The sequence below is a fragment of the Macaca thibetana genome, chromosome 5 (genome assembly GCF_024542745.1).
Source record: "Macaca thibetana thibetana isolate TM-01 chromosome 5, ASM2454274v1, whole genome shotgun sequence".
Taxonomy (NCBI): domain Eukaryota; kingdom Metazoa; phylum Chordata; class Mammalia; order Primates; family Cercopithecidae; genus Macaca; species Macaca thibetana.
Window position 1 is genome coordinate 67200109 of NC_065582.1, and position 24378 is coordinate 67224486.

The 24378-nt window shown below is 38.0% G+C and overlaps 1 protein-coding gene across 4 annotated transcripts in view; it reads right to left on the reverse strand.

Annotated features, from left to right (window-relative positions):
• Positions 1-23264, reverse strand: part of ADAD1 (adenosine deaminase domain containing 1) — a 51770-nt gene extending 28506 nt beyond the window's left edge. Inside the window, exons 1-6 of one of the 4 annotated variants that reach the window (XM_050792639.1) lie at positions 22822-23264; positions 22024-22203; positions 21095-21283; positions 18307-18474; positions 7872-7940; positions 5098-5223 (exon numbers count right to left, since the gene is read on the reverse strand). In XM_050792639.1, coding sequence (XP_050648596.1) covers positions 5098-5223; positions 7872-7940; positions 18307-18474; positions 21095-21283; positions 22024-22195 — 724 coding nt within the window. In that variant the 5' untranslated portion in view covers positions 22196-22203; positions 22822-23264. Of the gene's footprint in view, positions 1-5097; positions 5224-7871; positions 7941-18306; positions 18475-21094; positions 21284-22023; positions 22204-22466; positions 22548-22582 lie in introns of those variants that run through there. The other 3 variants (XM_050792641.1, XM_050792643.1, XM_050792642.1) reach the window with 3 other exon arrangements.
• Between the last annotated feature and the right edge of the window lie 1114 nt (positions 23265-24378).

Genomic DNA, 24378 nt, shown 5'->3' on the forward strand with positions numbered 1-24378 from the left:
AGATATTTACAGAACATTCTACCCAACAACTGCAGAATATACATTCTATTCATTAGCACATGGAATATTCTACCAGATAGACCATATGAGAGGTCACAAGTCTCAGTAAATTTAAGAAAACTGAAATTATATCAAGTACTCTCTCAGACTACAGTGGAATAAATTTGGAAATTAACTCCAAAACAAACCCTCAAAACTATACAAATATATGGAAATTAAATAATCTGCTCTTGAATGATCTTTGTATCAACAATGAAATCAACATGGAAATTAAAAAATTATTTGAACTAAACAATAATTGTGACACAATCAATCAAAACCTCTGGGATACAGCAAAAGTGGTGCTAAGAGGGAAGTTCACAGCATTAAATGCCTATAAAAAAGTCTGAAAGGGCACAAACAGACTAATCTAAAGTGACACCTCAAGGAACTAGAAAAACAAGAACAAACCCAACCCCAGCAGAAGAAAAGATATAATAAAGATCAGGGCAGAAACAGATAAAACTGAAACAAAAAACACCAAAAACAAAAGATAAATGAAACGAGAAGCTGGTTCTTTGAAAAGAGACACAAAATTGATAGACCAGTAGTGAGATTAACCAAGAAAAGAAGAGAGAAGATCCAAATAAGCTCAATCAGAAACGAGACAGGAGATATTATAGGTGATGACACCAAAATACAAAAGATCATTCAACGTTACTATGAACACCTTCACGTGCACAAACTAGAAAACCTGGAAGAGATGGATAAATTCCTGAAAACAGACACCCTCCTAGATTAAGCCAGGAAGAAATAGAAACTCTGAACAAACCAATAAAAAGCAGTAAGAGTGAAACCATAATTTTAAAAATGCCAACAAAAAAGTTCACAACTGGACAGATTCACAGCTGAATTCTATCAGACATTCAAAGAAGAATTGCTACCAATCTTACTGAAACTATTCCAAAAACAGAGAAAGAGGGAATGCTCCCTAAAACATTCTATGAAGCCAGTATCACCCTAATACCAAAACCAGCAAAAGACATTAAATAAAAGAAAAACTAAAGACCAATATCCCTGATGAACATAGAAACAAAAATCCTCAACAAAAATACTAGCTAACTGAATCCAAGAGCATAAAAAGATTATACACCATAATCAAGTGGGTTTCATACCAGGGATGTAGGGATGGTTTAACATATGCAAGTCAATAAATGTGATACACCACATAAACAGAATTAAAAACAAAAATTATGTGATCATCTCAATAGATACAGAAAAAGCATTTGACAAAATCCAGCATCCCTTTAAGATTAAAACCCTCAGTAAAATTGGCATAGGAGGGACATAACTTAAGGTAATAAAAGCCATCTATGACTAACACACAGTCAGCATTACTGAACAGGGAAATGTTCAAAGTATTCCCCCGAGAAAGAACTGGAACAAGACAAGGATGCCCGCTCTCATCATTTCTATTCAACATAGTACTGGAAGTCCTAGCCAGAGCGACCTGACAAGAGACAGAAATAAAGAACATCCAAATCAGTAAAGAGGAAGTCAAACTGTCACTGTTCACTGATGATATGATCATATACCTAGAAAACCCTAAAGACTCATCCAAAAACCTCCCAGAGTTGATAAATGAATTCAATAAAGTTTCAGGATACAAAATCAATGTACAAAAATCAGTATCTCTGCTATGCACCAACAGTGACCAAGCTGAGAATCAAATCAAGAACTAAACCCCCTTTACAACAGCTAAAAAAAAAAAAAAAATAGGAATATACCTAACCAAGGAGGTGAAAGATCTCAAGGGAAACCACAATACACTGCTGAAAGAAATCAGATGACAGAAACAAATGGAAACACATCCCATGCTGAAGAATGGGTAGAATCAATATTGTGAAAATCACCATACTGCCAGAAGCAATCTACAGATTCAAAGCAATTCCCATCGAAATACCATGATTGTTCTTCACAGAACTAGAAAAAATCCTAAAATTCACATAGAACCAAAAAACAACCTGCATAGCCTAAGTAAGACTAACCAAAAATAACAAATCTGGAGGCATCACATTACCAAACTTCAAACTATATACTACAAAGCTACAGTTACCAAAACAACATGGTATTGGTATTGATATACAACTAGGCACTCAGAATAATGGAACAGAATAGAGAACCCAGAAATACAACAAAATACTTACAGTCAACTGAACTTTGATACAGCAAACAAATACATAAAGTGGGGAGAGGACACCCTATTCAACAAATGACTCTGGGATAATTGGCAAGCCATATGTAGAACAATAAAACTGGGTCCCTCATCTCTCACCTCACACAAAAATCAACTCAAGATGGATCAAAGACTTAAATCTAAGACATTAAGCTATAAAAATTCTAGAAGATAACATTGGAAAAACTCTTCTACATTTTGGCTTAGGCAAAGAGTTCATGACCAAGAACCCAAAAGTAAATGCAACAAAAACAAAGATAAATAGATGAGGCTTAAACTAAAACACTTCTGCACAGCAAAAGAAATAATCAGCAGAGTAATCAGACAACACACAGAGTGGGAGAAAATCTTTGCAAACTATGCATCTGACAAAGGACTAATATCCAGAGTCTACAAGGAACTCAAATCAGCAAGAATAAAACAAATAATCCCATCAAAAAAAATGGGCTAAGGACACGAATAGACAATTCTCAAAAGAAGATATAAAATGGCCAAAAATTATATGAAAAAGGGCTCAACATCACTAATTATTTAGGAAATGCAAATCAAAACCACAATGCAATGCCACCTTACTCCTGCAAGACTGGCTATAATTTAAAAATTAAAATAATAACGGATGTTGACGTGCATGTGGTATAAAAGAAATACTTTTACAATGTTGGTAGGAATGTAAACTAGTACAATTTCTATGGAAAACAGTAAAGAGATTCCTTAAAGAACTAAAGGTAGAATTATCATTTAATCCAGCAATCCCACTACTGGGTATCTACCCAGAAGAAAAAAAGTCATTATATGAAAAAGACACCTGCATACACATGTTTATAGCAGCACAATTTGCAATTGCAAAAATATGGAACCAGCCCAAATGCCCATCAATAATGAGTGAATAAAGAAATTGTGGCATACACACACACACACACACACACACACACACACACACACACACCCTGGAATAGTACTCAGCCTGGACAGAGTTGGAGACCATTATTCCAAGGGAAGTAATGAGGAATGGAAAAATCAAACATTGTATGTTCTCACTTACAAGTGGGAGCTAAGCCAGGAAGACATGAAGGCATAAGAATGATATAAAGGACTCTGGGGCCCCGGGGGAAGGGTAGTAGAGGGGATGAGGGATAACATTGGGTACAGCATAGACTGCTTGGGTCATGGGTGCATCAAAACCTCAGAAATCGCCACTAAAGAACTTATCTCTGTAACCAAACGCCATCCATTCCCCCAAAACTACTGAAATTTTTTAAAACTGATGAGGCAGTTTCTAATAATACATCTCAAATATGTACTGATTGTGTGAGTGACTCCAGGAATGTTCATCTGATTTCACTCAGGCTTTCCCTGCTTATATTCATACTCATATTATCTAAAACTACATTTATTATTCTTATCCATGCTCTTCTCCAATCAGCTTCACACTAGCTTCTAGATTCCCTATGGATGAGGAAATATGATTATCCTATGTCAACTTTAAATGTTGGTATTTTTATTCATGTCACTTCATCTATCATTTATTGTCCACTTTTACCTTATCAATTTTTTTTAAAACTGTATTTTTCCCTTCCCATTTATGTCCATCTCAACTCTAATGTAGGCACTCCATCACAACCACATAAATTGTGATTCTATAATTCAGGTTTAACCCCAGAAATCTTTAAAAAAATTATTTGTCAATTATTGTTTAAATACTCATTTATCTTAACCATTACAAATGAAATTAGACTTTTACTAAATGCCAAGTACTATGCTAAATACTGTAGTGACATTATTATATCTAATCCTAACAACTCCATGAAGTTGGATTGTTATTGTTTCTATTATCTCTACTTTTAAGAAATAAGAAAAAATTAAAGCATAGAGATGTTAAGTATATAATTTGCCCAAAGTAATTTAAATAGCGGAACTGAGTCTGATTAATGCTCCCAACAATTACAGCCCACAGTCTATCACTGTTTGAAATTACAGCTTTAATTGATCTTGTTAAATTTAACTTTTGACCTGTTTTTAAACCACTCCATAATCTGGCACTATTTTATCAATCTAATTGCATTTTGTATTACTCCTGTACATAGACTAATCTGTACTAGCAATAAATTTACCTCATTGTCCTGCAGTTTTCTCACTGCTGCTTCCCTCATTCCTTTCTCTATGCAAAAATGTCTTCCTTTCTTCTATTTATCCAAATTTTATCAAACCTTAAAGTTACAGCTTAAGTCATGCCTATTCCAAAAGATTTTAAACTCTATCATTTCTTTTCTAAGAATTCTTACACACTTTTTGCATTATGGAAAACAAGTTTTAACTTTTATCATCTTAGACTTTCAACTAGTATATTCATCTACTGTGCCTACTTAGATCATAACAACTCCTTAAGAATAGGAATCAAATCTCAAATTGTTTCTATGTAATTTATAATATCTAATTCAGAGATGAATGTAAGACTCAAATGGTTTCAATTAATGATGAACTCAGAACATTAAAGGGTTAACAAAAGATAAAAACATAGTTAGAATCACAACTTTACATGTCCACAAGAATAAGATTCCATATATCAATCTTTTCTTACTTGAAAAAGAAGAAAAGATGCTATTCTTAATGTTACTGAGGACTAGATTTCAGGAGGGTAGTGGTGCCAGCAGGGCTAAGGTTTAAAATGTTAGGACTTTTACCATTTTGCAGTTCTCTGTTGGGTCCTGGTCAGTGTGCTTTATTTCTACTCTGGAGAAGCTTTGTGTTTAATGACCCACACTTACCAGAAAAAGTCACTTCAGATCAATGCAACACCATTGTGTACAAGGGCAAAGATAGTTAACTAAAATATTACTATTAGATTATTACAATATTACTTTTTCCCAAATATTTGGACTTACCTCTTTCAATTATAAAAGCAGCCAATGAACTGCTATATTTCAGGTATTCTGAATGATTAGAAATTAGTTGATTAAATGTTTCTTTAACGATCTGTGAAATCTTTGCATACTGAATATGTCTCCCTTCTAGAAAAAAATCAAAACATAAATTTCAAGAACATTGTCCTCCTCCCAGAGCTGTCTTATTATTCTTATCATAACCTTACAATCAAATTATTTAATAATTTATAGATATCTGTAAGCAAATTTATAATTTAGGTCATGACTGGGATTTCAAAGTTTTCAATTCTAAAAGAATATGAGTTATTGAGCTTTTTGGATAACTTATAAAAAGATATGTCAGTATTATATACTAGCAGACTACTGATTTATATCTGTAGAGTTTGTCTGATGATATATTCAAAAGTCATACTGGACACAAGACAATTCTTTGTTGTACAGGTATGTGCCACACACTTCGCAAGATGACCAGCACCCCACTGAATGCCCTAATCATTGTGACAACCAAAATACATTCTCTTATTATTTGTCCCATTGAGAACCACTACAAACCACTAAGCATTTAGATTCTTAATACAGTTCCATGTTCTCACTAAAAAAGCTAAAAATTTTGAAAGAGGAGGAAGATAGTTCTAAGTAACCTAGGATTACCATAGAACAGTTTATAACCAAGAATATACATTAAAAGTTATCTATGGATTTTTCTTTTTTTTAGATGGAGTCTCGCTCTGTCACCCAGACTGGAGTGCAATAGCGTAATTTTGGCTCACTGCAACCTCCGACTCCCGGGTTCAAGCGATTCTTCCGCCTCAGCCTCCCGAGTAGTTGGGTCTACAGGCATGCACCACCACGCCTGGCTAATTTTTGTATTTTTAGTAGAGACAGGGTTTCACCATATTGGCCAGGCTGGTCTTGAACTCCCAACCTCATGATCCACTCACCTTGGCCTCACAAAGTGCTGGGATTATAGGCATGAGCCACCGTGCCTGGCCTCATTATTTTTAATGAAGATATGGTCCAGTTAGCAAAGTAGGCTGGACGTGGTGGCTTACGCCTGTAATCCCAGTACTTTGGGAGGCTGAGGCAGGCAGATCGCTTGAGGTCAGGGGACAGGTCAGGACCAGTCTCGTCCACATGGTGAAACCCTGTCTCTACTAAAAATAGAGGTAGAGACAGGGTTTGGTGGTGGGTGTCTGTAATTCCAGCTACTTGGGAGCCTGAGGCAGAAGAATTGCTTGAAACTGGGAGGCAGAGGTTGCAGTGAGCTGAGATTGTGCCACCGCACTCCAGCCTGGGTGACAAGAGCAAAACTCCATCTCAAATAAACAAATAAATACACACACACACACACACACACACACACACACAAATGTATATACATATAGCAAACCAGATAGGCTGGGAAATACTGACTACCTCTGTAACTGGCCCAATAGTTTGTGGGTCTCAAATCGTTCTTCTTCAAAAGTTATAACATTCAAAACTTGTTTTTACCCATAAATTTAAAGAATTTGCTTTCCCTTTTCTGACAAATATGTCTCCTGACGTGAGCCTACCAAATCTGGTATTTTTAAAAACTACATATTCTTTCTCACAGATTATCACTGTTTTCCTGAAGTAATAGCAATCTATATTATTTGCCATCCTTGACTTAGGATTCTATCCTCTTATTCACTAAAAATATCCACAGAAGTTGAAAGGAAAGACAAGAGCCTCTTCCCATATTAGAAGATCACTGCTGTAGGACTGATCCCTCATTGCCCTCACTTCATCAATTCTTACAACTGTTAGGCCAGACACTACATCTAACTATTGGTGGATTTTGTCTTTTGAAAGGGCCTATTTTCCCTGGTCTGGTCCTTTTCTTTCAAGCAAGCACATAAATGTGCAAGGCCTTTTACTCTGTCTTAGAAAGACAGTGAATGCTGAATAGGCATAGAACTTTTCAAATCCTAGCCTGCAGGTGAGGAAAATGGAAAATAAAGGTTCCTTTTCTTTTTCCTCTTACAAATACTCGTTAAAGTCTGAAGTGTGCTCACTAGGTAGTAAATGTAAAAATTAAGAATAATTGTTTAGCTTTCAGGATATTCATAATCTAACAGGCAAAGTATATAATAACTACCATACAATGTGAAATGTGATTGTTATAATAAAATAATATTAGTTACTATTTAGTGAGCATCTATGGTGTGCTAGGCACTGATGTAAGAATTTTACATTTATGAATTCATTTAATCCTCATAATAACCCTATAATTACTGTAATAACTATTTTACAGATGAGTAAAAAAGGTACACAGAGAAGTAACAGGTCACACAACTAGGCCACACTATGTCACACAACTAGTAACTTCAATTGCAGCTGCAGCTTTCTCAGGCTTGAGTGACAAATAATGGCCATTAAAACTAAATAAACAAATTATTTGAAGTGAATATTTCAAATGACCTCCAAGTACCAGAAAGCTATTGGTTTTCATTTATGACAAGCCCACCAAAACAAAGAATTCTAAAAAAGATGTATGAAATTGATAAAACATCTCCTTATAGGAAAAAAAAAAAAACAAAAACCTTTTCTTCAGCCTTTCCTCTCCATTCCTTATTTCTTTCATTTTTAGCATAGTATAGAAAAAAATTCTCCTTTCTGTAGAAGTGTGAAAGGTTTGGATGATAAAGTGTTAATGTACATTTTCACATCTATGCTTATTTTAATTATGTTGTTACTATTTTTAATTGGGCTATTCTTCTAAAGAAGAACATCACAAAAAACTTTCCTACCATAATGTACTTTTGAAACATATGCTGGTTCAGGTAAAACAACAGGTTCTGCAGGGAAAGGAGGAGGACCTGTAAACAAAACAAAAACATAAGGAAACATGAAACTTCAACATTCCAAAGAGCTGGTATTTCTTTTTTGTTCTGTAATAAAACAGCAATCCAAAAATTATTTTTTTCTGTATTTTTGCCAACTCTGGGCCATCAAATACTCATTAGCTCAGCCCTGATAAATGTCTTTCCTATTTTGAAATTGTTTATGCAAACAAATTTCTGAGTTTCCTAATCTCATACTACAATATTGCTTGCTTTGTAATAGATGAAACATCCTGAAAAGCTGCTAAAATGAAGTCCTAGTTTAGATACATGTAAACAACTTTCTATTTACAATACTCTGAAAAACATTTTAAATTAATGTTCTATTAAAAATTAACGAGTAAAGTATATCATTTTATAAATAACACTATTTTACCAGGACATTTTTCTAAGGGAATGCTACATTCACAGTTTTCAATGCTTTTAGTCCTACTCTTTACAACTGCTTTTCAATTTAGTCTCCAAAGTTAGGGAGTACAGAAAAAAGTTTAAAAACCACTAAACCTGAGGACAAAATAATAATAATAATAATAATAATCAGGAAAACTTAAGGAAGAAGCTCCAGAAGCCAAGGTATCAATTAAAATAGTCAGTTTCTCTTAAGAATCATTCATAAAGACAAAGAAAGCAAACAGAACTGCTTCGCTGGAATTAATTTTGAGGAAGACAGAAATGAACAAAGATGACAATGTCACCTTAGAGCTCATACCAGTAAAAGAAAAAAATACTAAGTATGGTTTAGATACATACACTCTGGACTTTTTTTTTTTTTTTAATCTGATAAGAAATTCCAGTTTTATTTATTTAGAGCACTATATCCCCCATACCATACAGTAACATTATTTATAAAGCATAAATATTTTTTGTTTTCAAAAATTTTCAACTTTTTAGATAGAAGAGGTACATGTGTAAGTTTGTTAACTGGGAATACTGCATGATGCTGAGGTTTGGAATATGGATTCCATCACCCTGATTGTAAGCATAGTATCCAAAGGTAGTTTTTCTTTTACCCCCACCTCCCCCCACGCTTTAGTAGTCCACAGTGTCTACTGTTCCAATACTTATGGCTATATATGCTTAATGCATAGCTCCTAACATTAACAACAAGTGAGAACTTGAGGTATTTAGTTTTCTGTTCCTGCGTTCATTTGCTTAGGATTATGGCCTCCAGCTCCATCCATGTTGCTGCAAAGGACATGACTTTATTTTTTTTAATGGCTGCATAGTAGTCCACAGTTGTATATATACCACACTTTCTTTATCCAATCTACCACTGATGGGCACCTGGGTTGATTCAATGTCTTTGTTGTTGTGAATAGTGTAGAGATGAACATAAGAGTGCACGTGTCTTTTTGATAGAATAATTTATTTTCTTTTGGTTATAAACCCAGCAGTAATAGAGTTGTTGACATTCTGGATTTTAGATAAGCAGAACTTTAAAACTCAGAGAAAGATAGATTTAATTCCATGGAATGAAAATTAAAGATACTAAATCCTGTTTATTAGGCATAAATAATTTCAACAAAGAAAGAAAGACTGTACAAGATGTTTTGCATTTTAAAACACCAAGTACAAGGCCAGGCACGTTGGCTCACGCTTGTAATCCCAGCACTTTGGGAGGCTTAGTTGGGCAGATCACTTAAGGCCGAGAGTTTGAGACCAGCCTAGGCAACATGGCGAAACCCCATCTTTACTCAAAATACAAAGATTAGCTGGGCATGGTGGCGTGCATCTGTAATCCCAGCTACTCAGGAAGCTGAAGTACGAGAATCACTTGAACCTGGAAGACGGAGGTTGCAGTGAGCTGAGACTGTGCCATTGCCCTCCAGTATGAGTGACAGAGAGACTGTCTCAAAACAAAAAACAAACAAACAAAAGAAACAAGTACCAAGACTTGTCCCCACAGCCCAACATACTGGCTGTGGCAGTCTGTGGCCGGAGGACGTCTTCAGGCCTAAACCTGACCCATCCTTCCTCATTGGGTGGGGGGTTTCCCTGCAGGATCTCCAATAACTGCAGCTAGAGGCTCACGGACAGAATTTGGATCTCCCTGGGCCTGAGCCCCTAAGTGGGAAGGGTGGCGGCAATCTCTGTGGACCAGCAGACTTAGCCTCTCCTCCTGGTAGTTCTGAGGAATCTGGGCAGCACAGAGAAGTGGGTTCCTCCCCAGCGAAGCACACCCTCTCCAACAAAGGACAAAGTGCTCTGTTAAGCAAGTCCTGCTCCCCGTGCCACTCAACTGGGTGAGACATTCAAATAGGGGTTGTCACGCACATTATACAGGAGTGATCCTACCGGCATCAGGTTGGTGCCACTCAAAGTCAGAGGCCCCAGAGGGAGGAGCAGGCACCCATCTTTGCTGTTCTCCAGCCTCCCTGAGTGACATCTCAGGCACGGGAGAGAATCAGATGAATAGGGCCTGAAGTGAACCCCCAGCAAACTGCAGCAGCCTTATAGAAGAGGGACCTGACTACTGAAAGAAAAACTAACAAGCAGAAAGCAACAACAGCATCAACAAGAACAAAAAAGCTCCCCAAAAACCCTATCCAAGGGTCAGCAGGCTCAAAGACTGAAACTAGACAATCTCATGAAGATGATAAAGAATCAATGAAAAAACACTGAAAATCCAAAAGGCCAGAGTGCCTCTTTTCCTACAAATGATCACAATGTCTCTCCATCAAGGGCACATAACTGAATGGAGGATCAGATGGACAAACTGACAGAAGTATCATTCAGAAGATGGGTAATAAAAAACTATGCTGAGCTAAAAGGAGCATGTTCTAACCCAATGCAAAGAAGCAAGCTAAGAACCTTTATAAAAGGATAGAGGAATTGCTAACTAGAATAACCAGTTCAGATAAACTACCTGATGGAGCTGAAAAACACAGCCTGAGAACTTTGTGAAGCATATACAAGTATCAACAGCTGAATCGACCAAGCAGAAAAAAGGGTATCAGAATTTGAAGACCACCTCACTGAAATAAGACATGCAAACAAGAATAGACCAAAAAAAAAAAAAATGAAAAGGAATGAACAAAGACTCTAATAAATATGGGACTTCATAAAAAGACCGAACGTGTGATTGATTGGAGTACCAGAAGGAGACAGGGAGAATGGAAACAAGCTGGAAAACACACTTCAGGATGGTATCCAGGAGAACTTCCACAACCTAGCAAGACAGGACAACATGCAAATTCAGGAAATACAGAGAACACCATTAAGATACTCCACAAGAAGATCAACCCCAAGACACATAATCATCAGATTCTCCAAGGCTGAAATGAAGGAAAACCTGTTAAGGGCAGCCAGAGAGAAAAGCCAGGTCACCTACAGAGGGAAACTCATCAGACTAACAGTGGACCTCTCAGCAGAAACTCTACAAGCCAGAAGAGATTGGGGGCCAATGTTCAGCATTCTTAAAGAAAAGAATTATCAACCCAGAATTTCATATCCAGCCAAACTAAGCTTCATCAGTGAAGAAGAAATAAAATCCTTTCCAGAGAAGCAAATGCTGAGGGATTTCATTACCACCAGATGTGCCCTGCAAGAACTCCTGAAAGAAGCACTAAATACGGAAATGAAAAACTGGAACCAGCCACTGCAAAAACACACCAAAATATAAAGACCAATGACACTATGAATAAACTAGTGCATCAAGTAGTGTGCAAAATAGCCAAATAGCATCATGATGACAGGATCAAATTCACATGTAACAACACTAACCTTAAATGTAAATGGGCTAAATGCCCCAATTAAAGCACACAGACTGGCAAACTGGGTAAGGAGTCAAGACCCATTGGTGTGCTGTATTCAGGAGATCCATCTTATGTGTAAAGACACAAACAGGCTCAAAATAAAGGGATGGAGGAAAAATCTACCAAGTAAATGGAAAGCGAAAAAAGCAGAGGTTGCAATCCTAGTCTCTGACAAAACAGACTTTAAACCAACAAAGATCAAAAAAGACAAAGGAGGGCATTACATAATGGTAAAGGGAACAATTCAACAAGAAGAGCTATTCTAAATATATATGCACCCAATATAGGAGCACCCAGATTCATAAAACAAATTCTTAGAAACCTACAAAGAGACTTAGAGTCCCACACAATAATAGTGGGAGACTTGAACACCATACTGTCAGTATTAGACAGATCAATGAGACAGAAAATTAACAAGCATATTGAGGATTTGAACTCAGCTCTGGATCAAGTGGACCTGGCAGATATCTACAGAATTCTCCACCCCAAATCAACAGAATACACATTCTTCTCAGTGCCACATGGCACTTAATTCTAAAATCAACCACGTAATTGGAAGTAAAACACTCCTCAGCAAATGCAAAAGAACTGAAATCATAACAAACAGACTGTCAGACTACAGTGCAATAAAATTAGAACTCAGGGTTAAGAAACTCACTCAAGACCACATGATTTATTGGAAATTGAACAACCTGTTTCTGAATGATTCCTGGGTAAATAATAAAATTAAGGCAGAAATCAAGAAGTTCTTTGAAACCAATGAGAACAAAGAGACAATGTACCAGAATCTCTGGGACACAGCTAAAGTAGTGTTAAGAGGGAAATTTATAGCACTAAATGCCCACATCAGAAAGCTAGAAAGATCTGATATTGATACCCAAACATCAATTAAAAGAGCTTGAGAGGCAAGAGTAAACTAATCCAAAAACTAAAGAAATAACTAAGATCAGAGCAGAACTGAAGGACACAGAGACATGAGAAGCCATCCAAAAAAATCGAATACAGGAACTGTTTTTTTTTTTTTTTAACAAATTAACAAAATAGACTGCTAGCTAGACTAATAAAGAAGAAGGGAGAAGGATCAAACAGATATAATAAAAAATGATAAAGGGGATATCACCACTGACCCCACAGAAATACAAACTATCATCAGAGAATGCTACAAACACCTCTACAAAAATAAACTAGAAAATCTGGAAGAAATGGATAAATTCCTGGATGCATACACCCTCCTAAGACTAAACGAGGAAGAAGTCAAATCCCTGAATAGACCACTAACAAGTTCTGAAATTGAGGCAGTAATTAATAGCCTACCAACCAAAAAAAAGTTGAGGACCAGATGGATTCACAGCTGAATTCTACCAGAAATACAAAGAGGAGCTGGCACCATTCCTTCTGAAACTATTCCAAACAATGGAAAAGGAAGGACTCCTCCCTAACTCATTTTATGAAGCAGCATCATCCTGATACTAAACCCAGGAAGAGACACAACAAAAAAGAAAAACTTTAGGCCAATACACCTAATGAACATCAATGGAAAAATCTGCAATAAAATACTGGCAAATCAAATCCAGCAGCACATCAAAAAACTTATTCACCACAATCAAGTCAGCTTCATCCCTGGAATGCAAGGCTGGTTCAACATCAAATCAATAAATGTAATCCATCATATAAACAGAACCAAAGACAAAAACCACATGACTATCTTAATAAATGCAGAAAAGGCCTTTGATAAAATTCAACATCCGTTCATGTTAAAAACTCTCAATATACAAGGTATTGATGGAACATGGCTCAAAATAATAAGAGCTATTTATTACAAACCAAAGCAATATATTGAATGGGCAAAAGCTGGAAACATTCCCTTTGAAAACTGGCACAAGACAAGGATGCCTTCTCTCACTACTCCTATTCAACATAGTTTTGGAAGTTCTGGCCAGGGCAATCAGGGAAGAGAAAGAAAGAAAAGGTATTCAAATAGGAAGAGAGGAAGTCAAGTTGTCTCTGTTTGTAGACATGATTTTGTATTTAGAAAACCCCATCTTTTCAGCTCCAAAACTTCCTGAACTGAGAAGTAACTTCAGCAAAGTCTCAGGATACAAAATCAATGTGCAAAAATCACAAGCATTCCTTTACACCAACAGTAAGCAAGCAGAAAGCCAAAGCATGAATAAACTCCCATTCACAATCACTACAAAGAGAATAAAATACCTAGGAATACAGCTAACAAGGAATGTGAAGGACCTCTTCAAGAAGAACTACAAACCACTCCTCAGGGAAATAAGAAGGGACACAAACAAATGGAAAAACATTCCATCCTCATGGGTAGAAGAATCAATATTGTGAAAATGGTCATACTGCCCAAAGTAATTTATAGATTCAATGCTACTTTCCTAAACTACCACTGACATTCTTCACAGAATTAGAAAACTATTTCAAATTTCATATGAAATCAAAGAAGACCCCATATAGCCAAGACAATCCTAAGCAAAAAGAACAAAGCTGGAGGCACCATGCTACCTGACTTCAAACTATACTACAAGGCTACAGTAACCAAAACAGCATGGTACTGGTACTAAAATGGATATATAGACCATTGGAGCAGAACAGATACCTCAGAAATAACTCCACACATCTACAATCATCTGATCTACGACAAACTGGACAAAAACAAGCAAAGGGGAAAGGATCTCCTATTCAGTAAATGGTGCTGGGAAAACTGGCTGGTCATATGCAGAAAACTGAAACTCTACCCCTTCCTTACACCTTATACAAAAATTAACTCAAGATGGATTAAAGACTTAAATGTAAAGCCCAGAACCATAAAAACCCTAGAAGAAAACCTAGGCAATACCATTCAGGACACAGGCATGGGCAAAGACTTCATGATAAAAATGCCAAAATCAATTGCAACAAAAGCCAAAATTGACAAATGTGATCGAATCAAATGGAAGAGCAACTGCACAGCAAAAGAAACTATGACCAGAGTAAACAGGCAACCTACAAATCGGGAGAAAATTTTTGCAATCTACACATCTGACAAAGGTCTAATATCCAGAATTTACAAGGAACTTAAACATATTTACAAGAAAAAACAATCCCATCAAAAGGTGGGCAACAGATATGTACAGACACTTCTCAAAAGAAGAATTTAAGTGGCCAAAAAACATATGAAAAAAAGCAAGATCAACATCACTGATCATCAGAAAAATGCAAATCAAAACCACAATGAGATACCAACTCATGCCAGTCAGAATGGCTACTACTAAAAAGTCAGGAAACAATAGATGCTGGTGAGGCTGTGAAGAAACAGGAATGCTTTTATATTGTTGGTGGGAATGTAAATTAGTTTAACCACTGTGGAGGACAGTATGGTGATTCTTCAAGGATCAGAACCAGAAATACCATTTGACCCAGCAATACCATTACTGGGTATATACCCAAAGGAATATAAATCATTCTACTATAAAGACACATGCACATGTATGTTTAGTGCAGCACTATTTACCAATAGCAAAGACATGGAACCAACCCAAATGGCCATCAACGATAGACTGGATAAAGAAAATGTGGTACATAGAATACTATGTGGCCATAAAAAGGAATGAGATCATGTCCTCTGCAGGGACATGGATGAAGCCAGAAGCCATCAACCTCAGCAAACTAACACAGGAACAGAAAACCAAATACTGTAGTTCTCACTCATAAGTGGGAGTTAAACATTGAGAACACATGGACAGAGAGAGGGGAACAACACACACCAGAGCCTTTTAGGGGGTAAGAGTTAGGGGAGGGAACAGAGGATGGGTTAATAGGTAAAGCAAACCACCATGGCACATGTATATCTATGTACAACAAACTGGTATGTTCTGCCCATGTATCCTTTTTTAATTCAAAAAAAAAAAAAAAAAAAAACTACATCAGGTCAGGCACAGTGGCTCATGCCTATAATCCTAGCACTTTGGGAGGCTGAGGTGGGAGGATCATTAGGAGTTCAAACCAGCCTGGCCAACATGGTGAAACCAGTCTCTACTAAAAATACAAAAATTAGCTGGGTGTGGTGGCAGGCACCTATAATCCCAGCTACTAGGGAGGTTGAGGCATGAGAATCACTTGAATCTGGGAGGCAGAGGTTGCAGTGAGCAGAGATGGCACCACTGCACTCCAGCCTGGGTGACAGAGTGAGACTCTGTCTCAAACAAAACAAAACAAAAAACACTACATAAAAAAACCATGTGCAAAATATTAATGAAGACATACATGAAAAATAATTTTAAAACAGTGATGAGCTCAAAATTTTGAAAAAAACTAGTTTTAAAAGTTTTATGTTGTGAATAAGGAGAAGACCAGAAAAACTGTCAATAGAGAAAAGCAAAGAAATGAATACTGAACTCTTATCATCTACATCCTTTCATAAGAAAAATAGATGTTTTAAACTCAGTTGTCTAGAGTAGACAAATTAAAGAAGAAACTTATCGGGCGGAAAACCAGCCCCCGATAATTCAACGTTATTTCACGTAAGTTCTTTTCTATTTCCCTAAGTGTTGGCTGGTCTCAGAAATAAAGGGAAAGAGTACAAAAGGAGAAATTTTAAAGCTGGGTGCCCCGGGGGAAGACATCACATGTCGGCAGGTTCTGTGATGTCCCCCAAGGCACGAAACCAGCAAGGTTTTATTAGTGATTTTCAAAAGGGGAGGGAGTGTACGAATAGGGTGTGGTCACAGAGATCACATGCTTCACAAGGTAATAAAATATCACAAGGCAAATGGAGGCAGGGCGAGATCACAGGACTAGGGCAACATTAAAATCGCTAATAAAGCTTTGGGCACACATTATCATTGATAACATCTTATTAGGAGACAGGGCTTGAGAGCAGACAACCGCTCTGACCAAAATGTATTAGGCAGGAATTTCCTCGTCCTGATAAGCCTGGGAGCACTACATGAGACTGGGGCTTATTTCATCCCTTATCTACAATCGTAAAACACAGACGTTCCTAAAGCAGGCATTTTAGAGACCTTCCCTTGGGAATGCATTCTCTTTCTCAGGGATGTTCCTTGCTGAGAAAAAGAATTCAGCAATATTTCTCCTATTTGCTTTGAAAGAAGAGAAATACGGCTGTTCCGCCTAGCCCACAGGCAGCCAGACTTTAAGGTTATCTCCCTCGTTCCCTGAAAATTGCTGTTATCCTGTTCTTAAGGTGCCCAGATTTCATACTGTTCAAATACACATGCTACACAAACAATTTGTGCAGTTAACGGAATTATCACAGGGTCCTGAGGTGACATTCATCCTCAGCTTACAAAGATGATGGGATTAAGAGATTAAAGACAGGCATAGGAAATCACGAGAGTATTGATTGGGGAAGTGATAAGTGTCCATGAAATCTTAACAATTTATGTTCAGAGACTGCAGTAAAGACAGGCGTAAGAAATTATAAAACTATTAATTTGGGGAACTAATAAATGTCCATGAAATCTTCACAATTTATGTTCTTCCACCATGGCTTCAGCCAGTCCCTCCGTTCGGGGTCCCTGACTTCCTGTAACAGAAACTGTAGTTCACTATAGGGAAAAAGATGACCTTATTATTTTTTCAGGCTCTAGCCCAAGATAGAATATATTGTTAAAGAACTTTTCGTTGCAATTAAGGCACTATTGGCACTTTTTGGAGAAAACAATAATGAATACAGAAGTGCCGACAGCAGAGATAGGTAAAAGCTGCCTTAATTTTCAAAGTAGTGGCAGTAGACATGGTTAAATGCTACCTTAATTTTTACGGAGGAAAAAAATAAATGTTTAGAAACTAAAGTTTGCAGACCACTGGGCCAAACATTTGCTAGTCGTACATAAACATTTTGAAAGCTATTAAGGAAAAGGTATGAAAAACTAATCATCAATATATTTTCTGATAATTCAATTGGATGCTTAGGAAATTCTATAGGTATGTTTTAACTTGAGTTCAACAAAGTATTTTAAATATTTTGTAATTTGATTGTGTATTCTTCAGTATGCACTGGTTAAGGACTTTGCATGCATTGTTTAATCCTAGTGACAACCATAGAAGGTAGCAACTATCACTGTCCCCCCTCTCCAAATGAAACAGATTTAGAGGGCAAACAACTTGCCAGCATAGGGTCAATATTCCAACCTAAGCAATCTAATTCTGGAGTTTACACACTTAATCTATTTGCTATGTTCTCAAGTAATTCTACCATTTACTGAATTTAACACAAACTTCACAAACGCTGCATTTAAAACCTCTAAGTATTAAATGTACAATATTACATTCATAATAAGAATCTAACAAATTACCAAGAAAACTATATTTTAGGACTCAAACCCATTAACAATCTGACAAGTTACCAGACAGTTTAGCAACATGATTATACCTGCCAGTGCTGAAATACGCAAGAGCATTTTAACTACTATTAAATACATCTGTGGACAGCAACTGAAATAAATTATTCAAATCCTGCAACGTCTGTCTTGTAGTTGCCAAGTAACTCTCATTAACATAAATCTTTCAGGTGATTCCTTTTGAAAAATTATACCTTTTATAAATACTTTATAATCAAGAGTATTTACCTGATGTTTCCAAAATTCGTGGTTCAGGTTCATCCAGTTGTAGAAGCTCATCAAGAGCTAATTTTGCTGCATTGGATCTAGACTCCTTTTTATTCTGTCCCAGTCCAGTCTTGTACTGAATACCATCCACCACAGCACAAAAGGCAAAATACGGTCCCATAACATTACCTTGAAAAAGAACTCAGAATGAATGCTACAATAATTTTTACTGTATTCTTGCAAACAATGTCTCTACATGGGAAAACATTCCAGTACAAAAATTCTCAAAAACTACCTTCTAAACACCAACTTTACAAGTCTTTTTGTAGGACCAATAGGGGTTAAAGCTAAAGCCTAATGAGTGTCTGAACTAACTCTGAGGATTCAAGCAGCTAGGCTGGCTCGAGATTCAGTATGAGTAATAGGGCCAGTAATAGAGTACTGATCACATGTGGAGTGTCTAGTATAATTCCTGGCAATGGTAAACACTCCACTACCTGTCAAACGGCCAATGAGAGATAAAATGTGGAGATTTCAGGTAACATCTCACGTCTTTAAAACTTAAATACAAATGTCTTTAAAACTTTAATACAAAGAAAGCTGAAATTCTCCTACCCCTTGGATTGCCCTAATACACTTTCAAGCTCCAGAATATAAGAGATCCCTTTGAAGAAACCCCGTGTACCTATCAGGGCATTATGAGAAGCAACTCAACCCATTACAGCTGTAGAGGTTGGGGAGTGGGAGGGGAGACGGGGAGAGGGAGAGAGAGAGGAAGAGAAAACCAAAACATAATGATAAACTAAAGAATTAAACAGAATGTCCAGTCATCACAATTTCTTTACCTAGCTTTTATATTTGGATGAAAAATGAAATGGTATTGTCTTGTCTCGTGTATTTACAGGTCAAAGGTTCTTCTGTTTGAAGTTTTGCTTGTTAGTACTTAGACTTTAGCAGGCCTTTAGGAATCTGACTGTCCATTCTTTGGTTATGGATGGCTACATACAATGCTGCCACACATAAACCCCACTATCTTATTTCCTCACATACTCACAAGTATGTTACATTAACTCTTTAATATGTACATCAACGTTTTACAAGCAACTCCTGACTGCTTCTGGGTAAACTGCTTTCCCTATAACATCTCAGACTTCAGTTTCCCAAGTTCCTTCCTTCCTGATCACCTGGGTTCCAATCCAGGTTTACTAAATCAGAGAGCATTTTGTATAATTAACAAGTGGCCCAGATGATTCTTATGTATATCACACATCTTGGCTGGGTGCACTGGCTCACACCCATAATCCCATCACTTTGGGAGGCTGAGGTTGGAGGATCTCTTGATGCCAGGAGTTCGAGGTCAGCCTAGGCAATGTAGTGAGACACCTTCTCTACAGAACATTTTGAAAATTAGCCAGGCCTGGTGGTGGATACCTGCAGCAGTCTTAGCTATTTGGGAGGCTGGGGTGGGAGGATCACCATTGCACTCCAGCCTGGACAACAGAGTGAGAGCCTCTATCTAAAGAAAAAAAGATATTTTGCCTAAAATTTATTAGTAAGTCTCCTGTGTCAGAATGCGGGGCCTTTAAGCTTTAGCCTGTTTATAACTCGGGTTCTCAAACTTTAGTGTAAATTTAAATCACATGTAGAGCTATTTAAAAATTCTGACACTGTGGTTTCACTACCAAACCCACTGGATTATTGAACTATACTTTGAGCATAAAATGTACACCATTAACCAACAGGTCATGTTTTTTAGTAGTTTTTTCTCAGAGCAGTGAAGATTTGTCCTGATCATTTATTTTTTCTTACAATGACCAATAGCTTACATTTTCCAAGAGCAGTCTGAGATTACTGGAGGAAAGCTAACTAGTTACATGGAAATTAAGTCCACCTCCTACATTACCACCACCATCTATGTTAAGATATTATTTCTGTCACCTGTTAGTTTATGGGTATTTCATCCAAAACAACAGACTGAAACTTGATGTCGCTGTGACTATCTTTACTAAAATCTTGACATGTTAAAATTATTTAGCAAAGATGTTAGCTTTGACATCCATACCGGCAAGTTAGCACCAGGAAAATTAAAGAAAAAATCTAACTACTCATGTGTGTGTACAAACACATACACATACGTATACACAGAGTTTTTAAAATTTAAAATTTTAAGCTGTCAAGGCCTCTTAAGAGCACTTATTCCTCCACTTTCCTAAAATCTTCCTAATCATTGGCTATAATGTGAAGAGATCAGAAACTACTTTCTACATTTTCCTCATCTGTACTCCTGTAGCCTTTCACAAACACAGCATGGTTACAGATTATTCTGATTGGGGAGTTTAATGGAGAATTGAGAAAACTGTAACAGACTAGTCTGCAGACAAAGTACTAATCATGTAATCGAATGCTTGAGTTTCAGAAGGCAAATTTGACCTTAACTTTTCTTAGGCATCATCCTCACAGAATCCTTCTCATTAAATAATCATAGTCCAAATATTTAACATCTTTACAAAAAGCATGTTTATGATACAAGAAGTAATTACACCCCAAAATAGTCCATGAGACTAATTTCCATTCAGCTAGCCACACATAAAAAAATTACAATTCAATGATTATAAAACTTTGGTATATGTGAGTTATTTGTAGAGGCAGCAATGGCTAAAGACGTGTGAACACAAACATTTAAGTATTCTTGTGAAAACATACAATCAGTTACCTAACCCCAATATTAGATGAAAGAACTAAATTTAGCACCATTATTGTGCTATACTTTTGGTTTTGGTTTTTAAGACAAATACAATTTTACACTTGCCTGTTGTCACAGTTTCCTTAAGGTCAAGCTGAACTCGCTGCATTTGTGCAAACTGGTGCAAGGCTGACACAGGATTTATCTCTCCACGTTTGTATTTCATTATAAATTCCTTAGGTATTTTTTTTGGAGGAAGCACAGGATTTGAAATAGATGAAAGATTTTTGGAAAGCAATGGTTCCGGAAAATTACCTAAAAACAAATGTTATACTTGTCAATTTGGTTTTTAAAAAAATGAGCAAAAGCACTAAATCCTCCCTGAAATGGAAGGTTATCCCAGATACACTTCGTCATACGTTTTTCTTAAGTTTCTATTAAACAGTTTTGGCACACATGACAAGCACCACATGTTATTGCATCTATCGAGTACTAAGACTATTTTGCAAAAAAGTAACATCGACATGTATTGTTAAGTGGTATCAAGGGTCATGGAATTTTACTGACGTCAGGGTCCTTCAGATACCAAGCCATTTTTACAGATAATGTCACTAAGGCCTACAATACAGAAAGACACAGATCTGGGACTAAAACATGGCTTCTGGCTCCCATCCACTATTTTTCTCACTGGATTCAATCGAATTTTAAAGTATGTTTGCCCCTGCTTTATACCTAATACTACAGTAAGTGCTATGTGGAATACAGAACAGTGTAAGTCCAGTGTCTTCCCTTACGCCTCACCTCAGAAAGGCAAGCCACACTTGAAGGGGGGTGAACAGTCAAGGTGGTAACAGATGGTTAAACGAGCGGCACAGGTAAAGAGCTCTACAGGCCTCCTCCAAGTGTTGAGTCAGATGCCAGCTCCAGGTGGAACACGGCCATGGGTAAATGTCTATACAACCAGGAAACCTTTAAACCAGAGGCTCGACAGAACTTACTGGCCATCCCAGAATCTTAAAGAACTGATTCATTGTTACAAATGAAAAAAGTCGTACCCGTTACTTGCGTAACCTTGGATGCCATCTTGGACAGGCTGTAACTTTCGGAGGAACATCCTGTGGGTGTAGTTATCGTCTGTGTCGCTGGTTGAACTGGCAGGTTCTTTTTCAGCATCTGGGCAAAGCTGGGGACCTGCGAACTCTGAAACCAATGATTGTTGCTAGCCATTTTCTCACCTAGAGGTCACGATAAAATTGGCAGAAAACAAGACAAAACACTATATAAACTGAAAATGTTTTCTTCAAACCACACCCCCCCGTTATTTCCATCAATGGCCTTGGCACATATTCGGATGACTAGAGTCAAATCCCTCTTGAACTGATCTCAGGACTGCTTTTTGAGTTTTCATAGACACGGACCTCTTCTCTCCTGAATCCCTTCCCTAAACCTCTGCTACAAAGGAGGAAAGAAGGAACATAGAGAGGTCCGTGTAAAATACCTTAAAACTACTCGGGAGTTAGGGAAGATATCAGCAAGCTCAGGAAAAAAGAAGAGAAGAAAAAAAAAAATCAGCTCGTCGGTGGCCTCCTTAGTCCTAGACCAACCTCTACCCACCAAAGTTGTCCTTCCTGCCCTCTATGTGGGCAGACGGGAAGCTGCTGCTGCGCCTCAGGCCGGGAGCTCGCAGGCGGCTGCGGCCGCCGTTGCTCCCACCTCCCAGCCTCAACTTCTCGCTTCAGGCCGCTCCGCGCGAGGTCCACAGGGTCAGGGCCGCATCTTTCAAAAGAGCCCTCGCGGTGCCCCTGCAGGACCCGGGCCTGCGCCCCCGCGCCCTGCTTCGTCCAATCACTAACCGTCTCGGAGGCCGGCGCTCCTGGGCCGCGCTTGCGCCAGCGTCTTGCCGGCGCCCTCCGCGTCCTGCGTCACCCAGGGAAGAGACGCTGACCTTCGCACGCGTTCGAGGCTTGCGTGACGTCGACTCTGTTCTCCGAACACAAGGACCAGGTCCAACTGGCCGCCTTCCCCTTCGGGAGAAGCCAGGTAAAATCGCGCAGTTCGGCCTCCTCCCTACCATCCCGTGCCCCGCAGTAGCCCTGACAGAGCACTGTAGGGATGATTGTTTATACTGCAGTTGTCTGTGCCTGGGGCCTCGTTCCCCCGAGCAGTTGAAGGCTGCCCAAGGGGTACCTGCGTGAGGGTTTCAAGAAAACCCCTCATTTCATCCCCAATTGCAATCTGAGAAGGTGCCCATGGGGAAGCTTGACCTCCACGGTGGCCTTCCTGTTTACAGAAAAACTACCTCACACGTCCTGAAGCTTGGCCAGTGAGCGAACAATCATGAAAACAGATGGGGTCTTTGAGAGCAAATGGCTCTGCTATCCGGATGACAAATGCAGTGTGGATGTTTTCAATTCTTTGCTCTCCTAAAGGTTGAAGGAGGCCCTACTCGAGGTGTTAGGTGGTCGTTCGTGGAAAATAAGAATACTAAGTCACTCAACAGATTTTGTAAACAAAAAGTAATCCAAAGAATTTAGTAACTTTGTTATAACAAAATTTCAGTGCCCATCTGCCTTTTTATAGGGATAAGTTTTCTCAGTAATTAAGTCAAATGTAAATCTCTATTTTTAAAAAAGAAGGAAGCCAGGCATGGTAGTGGGCACCGGTGGTCCCAGATACTGGAGAGGCTGAGGCAGAAGGACCAGTTGAGCCCAGGAGTTAAAGTCCAGCCTGGGCAACATTAATGAGACTGCCGTCTCTTTAAAAAAGAAAAAAAAAAAAAAAAAAAAGGAAAAAAGAACAAGTAGACGTAATATGCATCCGGAAGTAGTTGGGCTTATTGGAAAAAATAGTCCCATCCCCCTCGTTAAGCAGTGCATTTTCTTTTTTTTTTTTTTTTTTTTTTTTTTTTTTTTTTTTTTGAGACGGAGTCTCACTCTGTTGCCCGGGCTGGAGTGCAGTGGCCGGATCTCAGCTCACGCAAGCTCCACCTCCCGGGTTTACGCCATTCTCCTGCCTCAGCCTCCCGAGTAGTTGGGACTACAGGCGCCCGCTACCTCGCGCGGCTAGTTTTTTGTATTTTTTAGTAGAGACGGAGTTTCACCATGTTAGCCAGGATGGTCTCGATTTCCTGACCTCGTGATCCGCCCATCTCGGCCTCCCAAAGTGCTGGGATTACAGGCTTGAGCCACCGCGCCCGGCCAAGCAGTGCATTTTCAATAAAAGTATTTTTCTTTAGTGGTTATTAAAATGTGTGTTGATTATGTTGCTTCGATCAAGTGCCCATTAATGATCCCAATGATAATCTGGAACTTTAAAATTAACATTTAGAGACTTCTGGTTACAGGAAATTAAAAAATTCAAATGTCAAGAAGTAAAAGGATGATAATACAACTTCTAAGTACATAGGATCA